This window comes from Lepus europaeus, chromosome 6, assembly GCF_033115175.1.
Source record: "Lepus europaeus isolate LE1 chromosome 6, mLepTim1.pri, whole genome shotgun sequence".
Classification (NCBI taxonomy): Eukaryota; Metazoa; Chordata; class Mammalia; order Lagomorpha; family Leporidae; genus Lepus; species Lepus europaeus.
In genome coordinates this window covers 62,303,943-62,316,749 of record NC_084832.1, presented here as the reverse complement: position 1 = coordinate 62,316,749, position 12,807 = coordinate 62,303,943, and the positions used below count along the sequence as shown (strand labels likewise).

Below are 12,807 nucleotides of genomic sequence, written 5' to 3'. Positions count from 1 at the left end.
GCACCAAAAACAAAATCTATAGAAGTGAAATCAACATTCACTTCAAGAGAGGATGACTTGAACTCTCGTTATCTTGACTGTCAAGGAATAGTTTTTTTTTGAACTCTTAACAGTTAAAAAAAAATATATATATACTTGTATATATATATATGAAGGAAATTAAAATATATATCAATAAAAACAAGAGTGGGAATAAGAGAGGGAAGAGGAAGTTTGTAATTGTAAAGCTCTATAATTCTGTATACATTCCTGTGGACTTAATTCTAAGGATGCAGTTTAAAACTTTGTCATGGGACTCCAAATCCCATTAAGCTTGATGGTAAAAATGCCATCTTAGTTGTTAAAGTGATCATATTAAGTGTTAAAATAATTTATATATATATATATATATATATATATATACACACACAGGATCAAATGCCTGGTAATAATAATAGATAGAATTTGAAAAGAGAGGATTTTCCAACATGGGAAGCAGTCCACTCAGTAGAATAACAGAATGACAACTGCTTTAATAACACTCTGACATCAGATTACGCCCTTAAGGTTCCTGGTCTGGCTTAAAAGCACATGAGAGCATTTCAGGCATGGAAAGCCAAGACACTGTGGCAAAAAATGTTCTACATGAAGGAACTCTGTGAGACTCCAGCAGAAAGAAGTGGCCATCAAAGAAGGATGCACTTTTCTCTAAAGGAAGGAGAAAACTTCCACTTTGCTTATGCCCTTGTCCAAATGCTGACAGTTAATGCACTTAAAATGTTTCCAAGCCGGCGCCGTGGCTTAACAGGCTAATCCTCCACCTTGCGGTGCTGGCACACCAGGTTCTAGTCTCGGTCGGGGCGCCGGATTCTATCCCGGTTGCCCCTCTTCCAGGCCAGCTCTCTGCTATGGCCCGGGAAGGCAGTGGAGGATGGCCCAAGTGCTTGGGCCCTGCACCCGCATGGGAGACCAGGAGAAGCACCTGGCTCCTGGCTTCGGATCAGCATGATGCACCGGCCGCAGCGGCCATTGGAGGGTGAACCAACGGCAAAAAGGAAGACCTTTCTCTCTGTCTCTCTCTCTCACTATCCACTCTGCCTGTCAAAAAAATAAATAGCTGGCGCCGCGGCTCACTAGGCTAATCCTCCACCTTGCAGCGCTGGCACACCGGGTTCTAGTCCTGGTAGGGGCACTGATTCTGTCCCGGTTGCCCCTCTTCCAGGCCAGCTCTCTGCTGTGGCCAGGGAGTGCAGTGGAGGTTGGCCCAAGTCCTTGGGCCCTGTAGCCCATGGGAGACCAGGATAAGCACCTGGCTCCTGCCATCGGATCAGCGCGGTGCGCTGGCCGCAGCGCACCTACCATGGCGGCCATTGGAGGGTGAACCAACGGCAAAAGGAAGACCTTTCTCTCTGTCTCTCTCTCACTGTCCACTCTGCCTGTCAAAAAATAAATGAATAAATAAATAAATAAAATAAAGTTTTCCAAAGCCTAGGCAGTTCATGTCAAGAGCTTCAGGTGCTCACTGATATCATACATAAGAGTGTTAGTAAATTAACAACAGGGGTCATTGTGCACTAACACCCCATGTAGGACCTTTGCCCTCAATGAGTTTCATTATGAGTTAACTATAATATTAGTTCTCAGTTTGTGTGTGTGTGCAAATTGTTGAAATCTACTTAGTATAGGTCATATGGTAGGTCTGTGTACAAAGTTAAATGAAAATGAATCTTAATGGAGAATGAGAATGGCAAGGGGAGAGGGAGGTGGTGGCGGGGTGGGAGTATGGGTGGAAAGGGTGGGTATGGTGAGAAGAATAACTATATTTCTAACATTGTACTTATGAAATTTGTATTCCTTAAAAAATAAATTAAACAACAAAAAAAGGGGCCGGCGCCGTGGCTCCCTTAGCTAATCCTCTGCCTGCAGCACCAGCATCCCATGTGGGCATAGGTTTCTAGTCCTGGCTGCTCCTCTTCCAGTCCAGGTCTCTGCTGTGGCCAGGAAAGGCAGTGGAGGATGGCCCAGGTGTTTGGGCACCTGTACCTGCATGGGAGACCAGGAGGAAGCACCTGGCTCCTGGCTTCGGATCAGCACAGCGCCGGCCATAGTGGCCATTTGAGCGGTGAACCAATGGAAGGAAGAACTTTCTCTCTGTCTTTCTCTCACTGTCTAACTCTACCTGTCAAATACGTAAAAAAAAAAAAAGGCAGAGAGAAGAGACTTCCCATCTGCTAGGTTATGCTTCAACTCCCCTAGAAGAGCTATGGCTGGGGAAAGCTGAAACTGGGAGCCAGAAATTCAAATCTGGTCTCCCATGTGGGTTGCATGGACCCATCACCTGCTGCCTCCAGGCTGTGCACTAGCAGGAGGCTGGAATCAGGAGCTGAGCTGGGACTTGAATCCAGGCACTCTTATATAGGATGTGGGTGTCCCAAGTGGCATCTTAACTGCTATGCCCAAAGCTTATGCCATCCTTGAAATTCCTGATAGAAACAAAAAGACAAAGCAAGAGCATTCTATTAGTCTCCTTCTTGTGTCTCTATGTGTATTATCAGGGGTAAAGTGCTGCCTACTTAATGGGTACAGTTGTTAGAGCAATATATAGAAGAATAAGGAAAGAATCCAAAGGGATTATCCTCTGGAACTAGTTCTTGGTATCAATTTTACTGTGAAAATAACCATTTTTTTCTTTAAACATGTCTTTTTAGAATCTCCCCAAATATTATGACAAATGTGCATTCTTCTTCTGGTTCAATACAGCTTTCATAGAAAACAACAGGTATGGATATAATGTAAATCTGATAGAAACAGCTTAACCTTCAATGCCTGTGTGTAAGGTATAATGGCAATTCTTTTGCCAACTGTTATAATCTCGATATATAATAAACAAGAAAATCCTAAGCCGCCATAATTTATTGCATTTACTCAATGTGATTATTTAAAAACTATGTGAGACTCAACTGTTGCATGATCCTCATAGGCCATGCCAGAGGACTATGTACTAAGTTACAAAGGATTAAAATCAGATACTGAGTGTGGTGATAATGTACTCCCAGTGAAATTCAATATGATTATGCTCAGTACCTTGAATTCAAGATATGGCAGGCCCTCAATAATTGCTGATCCACGTAGGAGCAATCATCAACCTGTGCTAATCTAAGGCACAATTTCTGGAGGCTCTCCCAAAGGGAGAGCAAGGTCAATGTGGGAGGCTGGATCCGAGTCATGGCACTGATGTAAGGCTGCCACAAAACACACAGGAGTTAGAGGAAAGGTTTATTATTGGGTGGGGGAAGCCAAATGGGATGGGGAGAGAGCACAGGAGGGTAAGAAAGGAGGAGAGCATATGAGAGAGAGGGATCAAGAGAAACAAGAACTAATTTAATAATCTCCCAATTACACATTTCTCTAACAACTCAATCATGAAACTTTTTATTAAAAAGCATTTATTAAATGGATTTGAAGGTTATTATTCCAAAGAACATTTTACCCATATCTGGAAACTCATTCCTGAATCTAGAAGTGCTCTACTTTGGGGTTTTGTTCTGTGGGGGTGAAAAGATGATATCAACATACCCTACAATCCAAAGGAAAAAAGATTTTGAAAATTCTTCAGGTTAGAGTTAAGGTGGTTGCAATTGCACGTGGCTTTATTTGTTATTCATCACATCCAACCCTACTCTGCTGGAAACCTGAACTGGCTCTAGTGACATCCAAAGTCCTACAAGAAGACAGCAGAGGGAACATCAGACACACATTCCTGTGATGCACGTACATTTAATGCATTTTGAGGGCGAATGCTGGATTTCATGGAAAATTTTTATCCATTCCTATCTGGATGTAAACAAACAATAAACTTTGATTCATTACATGAGCAAAGTCCCTCAAATAGAGAAACCTGGTGCTACTACTAAAAAAAGGCTGTTACTGCAGTGTACAGTTTTGTCCTTTGAAACAATGTGTTCATACCGGAGAAGCAACATTAGATCATTTTTATGTAAGTTTCTAAATATTTCTGTAAGCTTTACATGTACACACTACTTGGCAAAGCAGATTTTATAGCTATCACGATGTTTTATATTCAGAAACACCAATGTCATTCTTAAAAAACACTGTATTATTGGGTTTTATTATTGTTTAAAGATTCATTTTTTGAAAGGTGAGAGATAGCTCTGTGGCACAGTACGTTAAAGCCTCTGTCAAGGGGAGGGAGAGTGAGAGGGAGAGGGAGAGGAGGGAGAGGAGAGATAGGGAGAAGAGGGAGAGGGAGAGAAGGAGAGGGGGCAAGGAAGAGGGTGGGAGAGGAGGGAGAGGGAGATGGAGACATAGAGGGAGAGTGAGAGGGAGAGGGATAGGGAGAGGGAGAGAGAGACAGAGAAGGAGAGGGAGAGGCATGATGTAGGCAACAGATGCCCAAGCCATTGGGCCATCTTCTGCTGCCTTCCCAGGCCATCAGCAGGGAGTTGGAGCAGAAGCAGAGCAGCCAGGACTCAAATCAGCACTCTAATATGGGATGCCAGCATTGCAAGTGGCAATTTAATCCACTACACCACAATGCTGGCACTGTTACTGGGTCTTATTACACATCAAGCCTCTGGTGGACTTGTCATCTATGCAAACAGATGCTTTATCAATCTTGGATGTCATTAATTCCATAAAAGGAGATGTTAAAAGATTTGGCAGTATGTTGGCACTGAGGTACTTAGTGAAGATGAAGGTATTCTGGGAGAGATGTGGAGGAAGCCAAGGAAGACACAAAAAAAGGCTGAGGTCCTAAATGTGGTGAGCAAGGCTTTTCATGAAGGCCAAGGAGCCCTACTGCAGGGCTTGACTATTAGCCCTAAAATAAAATGTAATGTGTGCTTGCTTTTCCCCTCAGGCTGTATCTAAGACGAAATGAGTTGGACAACCCACACAAACGAAAAGCCTGGAACATATATGGTCCACAATTTGCAGTTGAGATTTATTTCAATACTACATGAGGTAATTCTCCTGTAGCTGGTACCCTTTTAAGTGTACCTCCTCTTATAGCACACATCATATGCTTCCTAATTGGTACCACACATGTTTTCCTAAGCTATCTATTTGTAGGCACACAGACCAACTTTTGTACATGTATATAATTGTATATAGTTGAGAAATTAATTAAACATTAAAGTGCCAATAGTGATTTTTTAAAAATTTATTTATTTGAAACACAGAGCAACAGAGAAAGAGTGAGTATGCAAAAGAGAAAGAGTGAGGGAGCATATCTTCCATCCATGGATTCACTGCTCAAATGGCCACAGGGCCAAGGCCAGGAGCTCAGTACCCCTTCCAGGGCTCCTATATTGATGGCAGGGGTCCAGGCACTTGGGCTATCTTCACTCCCTTGGGCTATCTTCACTCAGAAGTGGAGCAGCTGGGACTTAATCAGCACTCCAATAGGCGACACTAGTTACAAGCAATGGCTTAACCTGCCACACCGCAATGCTGACGTATATTTCTTTGCTTGTTAAGTAATATACCACATGAGAAGTTTCCACCTTATGATGAGATAAATGTGGAACAGAGGGCAAAGGAACATTAGGTTATCATTCTGGATATCTTTGAGATACCAAACTCTTATATCAAATGATTGATTTTATTGTCTCATTAATATGTATTTACTTACATATTTTTGGGAAAGTATTCAGATTTTTTAGAAAGCTAATTTCTATTTTCTCCCTCTACTTGATTTGCAAACTCTCTGTTACCAAACATCAGCTCAGCAGAGAAGACTAAAATTTAAACCCAGGGAAGAGAAATGTTTCACACACCAGTCCCCAGCACTGACATTTTGTTTTCTTTTACAAAGCACTGCACAGGTAGCTTATGTGACAAACTTCAGTTACATACACACACACACAACAGGAGGGTAACAGAATCTTGGTAAACACAGCAAATAAAGATTTATCAGTAACTTCTTTTTGCATACAAAAGACAAAAGAAATACTTAATAATATGTATTGTTTTAAAATCCATCAGCCCTGCGCAGACCAGCTTCATCCATGCCTGAGGAATTCTGTAAAGAAGACAGCCCTGTGGCCACAGGGAGTCACGTTTTCTTGACTACTGTTACTTTAAGTACTTTTATTAAAATTCACTTTTATTAAAAGTTTTTGAGATGACATTTTTAATTTATATTACAGTCAAAGGTTTAACATTCTACTGAATAAAATAGTTTAAAAAAAATAGAAAGACCATAGTGCAGCAGAAAAATAGGCAAGGTCTATAATCAATAACCAAGTGAAAAGATGTCCAACGTCACTCATATAAAGCAAATTTAAAAAGTCACAGAAGCATTAATACTATCGGAGCATATAATTCTTATCAATCTTTTGGTCACGTTTAATAGGAACTTTAACAAAACACTGTATTTGCAACTGAACTGATGCACACAGGTATATTTTTTTTAATCCTGTCCATTTCCCTTTCCTTTCCTTCCTCCTCTATGTTTTTCTTTTTTTAACTTTAGCTCCCATGTATAAGGGCAAACGGGATATTATCTTTCTATGTCCAGCTGATTTTGATGTCTTTCGATGTCTTTCAGTTCAATCCATTTTGCAGCAAATGATAGAATTTCATTTTTTATAGATGAATAATATTCCATTGTGGGTATATGCATGTGTGTTTATCACATTTTCTATATCCAGTCACCTAATACTGGAAACCTTGGTTGACTGCATATTATGGCTACTGTGAACAGTGCTGCCATAAATATGGTGGAACATGTATGTCTGATAAAATGTTTTTGAGGTATATATCCAGGAGTGGGATTGCTGGTTCCTAGGGCAAGTCTATATCTAGTTTCTAAGGAAACCTTCATACATTTTCCACAGTGGCTGCACTAATCACATTCTTACCAACAGTGTAAAAAATTCCCCTCTGTCAACATCACCAACATTGTTGTTTTCTTTCTTTTGGATAACAACCATTATGAAAGAGCTGAGGTGATGTCTCATTGTGGTGCTGATTTGCATTTCCCTAATGACTAGTAATGTTGAGCGTTTTTTCATTTATTTGTTGGCCATTTGTACTTTTTTAAAAAAATGTTTATTCAAATCCTCTGCCCATTTCTTCAATGAATTGGTTGTTTTCTTATTGTTGAGTTTTTAGAGTTGCTGATCTATTTTAGATACTAGCCTTGTTGGATAAGTAGCTTAGAAATATTTCCTCCCCGTCTTTTGGATGTCTCTTTACTTTGTTGTTTCCTTTGCTGGGCAGAAGCTTCTGAGTTTGATATAAGCCCATTTACTTTTGCTTCTGTTGCCTGCATTTCAGGTCTTACTCAAGAAGTTGTCACCTACTCCATTACCTTGAAGCATTTCCCTTGTTTTCTTGTAACAATTTCATAGTCTTAGGTCTTAAATTTAAGTCTTCAATCCAACTGAGTTGAGTTTTGTATCTGGCAACAGACAAGAACCTAACTTTATTCTATATCCAATTTTGCCATTACCATTTATTGAAAAGACTATCCTTTCTATAATGTTATATTCTGGTGTGGGCATTTTTGTCAAAAATCAGCTGGCTGTATTCATGGGGATTAAATTCTGGTCTCTCTATTATGTTTCAGTGATCTATGTGCCTGTTTTTATGCCAGTAGCATGCTGCTTTTATTACTGTAGCTTTGTAGTATGCTTTGAAAAAGTCAGATACTGTGATGCCTGCAACTTAATTTTTTTCCCTCAAATGCTTTGTCTATTCTGGGACTTTTGTAAAATTCCAAATGAGTTTTTAAGATTTTTTTCTTTAAATAATATCATTGGTTTTTTCTTCTTCTTTTTTCTTTTTATTATTTAATAAATGTGAATTTACAAAATGCAACTTTTGTATTGTTGTGGCTTCCCCCCACACACAACCTCCCTCCCTCCTGCAGCCCTCCCCTCTCCCACTCCCTCTCCCATCCCACTCTTCATCGAGTTTCATTTTCAATTACCTTCATATACAGAAGATCAACTTAGTATATACTAAGCAAGGATTTCAACAGGCTGCCCTCACACAACCACACAAGGTATAGGGTATTGTTTGACTAGTAGTGTTGTTTTTAGTTTCATAGTAAAACACATTAAGAACAGAGATCGTACATGGGGAGCCTGTACCAGTGACTCCCATTGTTTTTGATTGGAGTTGTGTGCAATCTGTAGATTGCTTTGAGAAGGACAGATATCTTAATAATATTCTTTCTATCCATGAGCAAGGAACTTGTGTGTGTGTGTGTGTGTGTTCATGATTTCATTCATTTTATAATGCTCATGGAAGAGATTTTTCATTTCTTTGTTAAATTTATGCCTAAATATTTGATTTTTTAAAAACTTTTATTTAATGAATATAAATTTCAAAAGTACAGCTTATGGATTACAATGGCTTCCCCCCCCATAACTTCCCTCCCACCCACAACCCTCCCCTTTCCTGTTCCCTCTTCCCTTCCATTCACATCAAGATTAATTTTCAATTTTCTTTATATACAGAAGATAAGTTTAAAATATATTAAGTAAAGATTTCAACAATTTGCACCCACATAGCAACACAAAGTGAAAAATACTGTTGGAGTACTAGTTATAGCATTAAATCACAATGTATAGAACATTAAGGACAGAGATCCTACATGATATTTCCTAAAAATTGATTAATTTTCTATGCAATGTCCAATTTAAAACCAAGGTTTTTTTTTTTTTCATTTTCAATTCACAATAGTTGAGACCTGGAACCAACCCAAATGCCCATCAACAGTAGACTGCATAAAGAAATTATGGGACATGTACTCCATAGAATACTATACAGCAGTAAGGAACAATGAAACCCAGTCATTTGCAACAAGATGGAGGAATCTGGAAAATATCATGCTGAGTGAATTAAGCCAGTCCCAAAGAGACAAATATCATTTGTTTTCCCTGATCGGCAACAACTAACTGAGCACCAAAGGGGAAACCTGTGGAAATGAATTGGACACTATGAGAAACAGTGACTTGATCAGCTCTTGTCCTGACTGTTGATGTACAGTGCAATACTTTATCCATTATAGTATTATTTTTTGTTCTAGTACAATTGTTTGAACTCTGTAATTAACACACAATTATTCTTAGGTGTTTAAATTTTAACAGAAAAGTGATCCCTGTTTAATATAAGAGTGGGAAAAAGAGAGGGAGGAGATATACAATTTGGGACATGCTCAATTGGACTTGCCCCAAATGGTGGAGTTAGAAACATGCCAGGAAGTTCCAACACAATCCCATCAAGGTGGCATGTACCAATGCCATCTCACTAGTCCAAGTGATCAACTTCAGGTCACAATTGATCACACTGATAGGTTAAGAGTCAAAGGGATCACACAAACAAGACTAGTGTCTGCAAATATTAACTAATAGAATCAAAAAGGGAGAGAATGATCCAACATGGGAAGCAGGATACACAGCAGACTCATAGAATGGCAGATGTCCTAAATAGCACTCTGGCCTCAGAATCAGCACTTAAGGCATTCAGATTTGGCTGAAGAGCCCATGAGAGTATTTTAGGCATGGAAAGCCTAGACACTCTGGAAAAAAAAAAGAAGACCTAAATGAAAGATCTCTGTGAGTGAGATCCAAGTGGAAAGAACGGGCCATCAAAGAAGGAGGTTTCTTTCTCTGAAGGGAGGAGAGGACTTCCACTTTGACTATGATCCTGTCAGAATAAGATCGAAGTCGGTGAACACTAAAGGCTTCCATAGACTTGACAACTCATGACTAGAGCCTAGGGAGATTACTGATGCCATAAACAAGAGTGTAAAATTGTTAAGTCAACAACAGGAGTCACTGTGTACTTATGTCTCATGTGGGATCTGTCCTTTTTTTATTTTTTTAATTAAACTTTTATTTAATGAATATAAATTTCCAAAGTACAGCTTATGGGTTACAATGGCTTCCCCCTCCCAAAACTTCCCTCCAACCCACAACCCTCCCCTTTCCCGCTCCCTCTCCCCTTCCAATCACATCACGATCCATTTTCAATTCTCTTTATATACAGAAGATCAGTTTAGTATATATTACGTAAAGATTTCAACAGTTTGCTCCCATATAGCAACACAAAGTGAAAAAAAATACTGTTGGAGTACTAGTTATAGCATTAAATAAGAGTGTACAGCACATTAAAAACAGAGACCCTACATAATATTTTTTTTAAAAATTAATTAATTTTCTATGCCATTTCCAATTTAACACCAGGTTTTTTTTTTCATTTCCAATTATCTTTATATACAGAAGATCAATTCAGTATATAATTAGTAAAGATCTCATCAGTTTGTACCCACACAGAAACACAAAGTGTAAAAATACTGTTTCAGTACTAGTTTTAGCATCACTGCACTTTAGACAAACATTAAGGACAGATCCCACATGGGATGTAAGTACACAGTGACTCCTGTTGCTGACTTAACAATTTGACACTCCTGTTCATGGCATCAGTAATCTCCCTAGGCTCTAGTCATGAGTTGCCAAGGCTATGGAAGCCTTTAGAGTTCACTGATGTTGATCTTATTCCGATAGGGTCATAGTCAAAGTGGAAGTTCTCTCCTCCCTTCGGAGAAAGGTACCTCCTTCTTTGATGGCCCCGTTCTTTCCACTGGGATCTCACTCACAGAAAATCATTCATTTAGGTCTTCTTTTTTTTTTCTTTTCCATGGTATCTTGGCTTTCCATGCCTGCAATACTCTTATGGACTCTTCAGCCAGATCCGAATGCCTAAAGGGCTGATTCTGAGGCCAGAGTGTTGTTTAGGACGTTTGCCATTCTATGAGTCTGCTGTGTATCCCACTTCCCATGTTGGATGTTTCTCTCCCTTTTTGATTCTATCAGTTAGTATTAGCAGACACTTGTCTTGTTTGTGTGATCCCTTTGACTCTTAACCTATCAGTGTGATCAATTGTGACCTGAAGTTGATCACTTGGACTAGTGAGATGGCATTGGTACATGCCACCTTGATGGGATTGTATTGGAATCCCCTGGCACATTTCTAACTCCATCATTTGGGGCAATTCTGATTGTGCATGTCCCAAATTGTACATCTCCTCCCTCTCTTTTCCACTCTTAAATTTAACAGGGATCACTTTTCAGTTAAAATTTAAACACCTAAGAATAATTGTGTGTTAATTACAGAGTTCAACCACTAGTACTAGAACAACAACAACAACAACAACAAATACTAAAAAGGATAAAGTATTACATTGTACATCTAGAGTCAGGACAAGAGCTGATCAGTTCATTGTTTCTTATAGTGTCCATTTCACTTCAACAGGTTTCCCCTTTGGTGCTCAGTTGTCACTGATCAGGGAAAACAAGTGATATTTGTCTCTTTGGGACTGGCTTAATTCACTCAGCATGATATTTTCCAGATTCCTCCATCTTGTTGCAAATGACTGGGTTTCATTGTTTATTACTGCTGTATAGTATTCTATGGAGTACTTGTCCCATAATTTCTTTATGCAGTCTACTGTTGATGGGCATTTGGGTTGGTTCCAGGTCTTAGCTATTGTGAATTGAGCTGCAATAAACATTAATGTGCAGATGGCTTTTTTATTAGCCAAATTAATTTCCTTTGGGTAAATTCCAAGGAGTGGGATGGCTGGGTTGTATGGTAGGGTTATGTTCAGGTTTCTGAGGAATCTCCAGACTGACTTCCATAGTGGCTTAACCAGTTTGCATTCCCACCAACAGTGGGTTAGTGTCCCTTTTTCCCCACATCCTCTCCAGCATCTGCTGTTGATAGATTTCTGAATGTGAGCCATTCTCACCGGGGTGAGGTGAAATCTCATTGTGGTTTTGATTTGCATTTCTCTGATTGCTAGTGATCTTGAACATTTTTTCATGTGTCTGTTGGCCATTTGGATTTCTTCTTTCGAAAAATGTCTCTTGAGGTCCTTGGCCCATCTCTTAAGTGGGTTGTTTGTTTTGTTGTTGTGGATTTTCTTGATTTCTTTGTAGATTCTGGTTATCAACCCTTTATCTGTAATATAGTTTGCAAATATTTTTTCCCATTCTGTCGGTTGCCTCTTCATTTTCCTGTTTCTTTTGCAGAGCAGAAACTTCTCTATTTGATGTAATCCCAATTGTTAATTTTGGCTTTGACTGCCTGTGCTCCTGGGGTCTTTTCCAAGAAGTCTTTGCCTGTGCCTATATCTTGCAGGGTTTCTCCAATGCTCTCTAATAATTTGATGGTTTCGCGTCATAGATTTCAGTCTTTAATCCATGTTGAGTGAATTTTTGTGTAAGGTGAAAGGTAGGGATCTTGCTTCAAGCTTCTGCATGTGGAAATCCAATTTTCCCAGCACCATTTATTGCATAGGCTGTCCTTATTCCAGGGATTAGTTTTGGATCTTTTATCAAATATAAGTTGGCTGTAGATGTTTGGATTGATTTCTGGTGTTTCTATTCTGTTCCATTGGTCTATCCATCTGTTTCTGTACCAGTACCATGCTGTTTTGATAACAACTGCCCTGTAGTATGTCCTGAAATCTGGTATTGGGATGCCTCCGGCTTTGTTTTTATTGTACAGGATTGCTTTGGCTATTCGAGGTCTTCTGTGTCTCCATATGAATTTCAGCACCATTTTTTTCCAGATCTGAGAAGAAGGTCTTTGGTATCTTCATTGGTATTGCATTGAATGTATAAATTGCTTTTGGGAGAGTAGACATTTTGATGATATTGATTCTTCCAATCCATGAGCATGGAAGATTTTTCCATTTTTTGGTATCCTCTTCTATTTCCTTCTGTAAGGTTTTGTAGTTTCCATCGTAGAGATCTTTAACGTCCTTGGTTAAGTTTATTCCAAGGTATT

General features: G+C 39.3%; 1 protein-coding gene across 1 annotated transcript in view; it reads left to right on the top strand.

Moving 5' to 3' along the window:
• LOC133762097 (phosphatidylinositol 3,4,5-trisphosphate 3-phosphatase TPTE2-like) overlaps positions 1–7,719 on the top strand; it is a 110,750-nt gene extending 103,031 nt beyond the window's left edge. Inside the window, exons 27-29 of the mRNA XM_062195171.1 lie at positions 2,688–2,758; positions 4,859–4,962; positions 5,986–7,719. Of these exons, the coding sequence (XP_062051155.1) occupies positions 2,688–2,758; positions 4,859–4,961 (174 nt within the window). The 3' untranslated portion in view covers position 4,962; positions 5,986–7,719. The remainder of the gene's footprint in view (positions 1–2,687; positions 2,759–4,858; positions 4,963–5,985) is intronic.
• Positions 7,720–12,807: the final 5,088 nt, after the last annotated feature.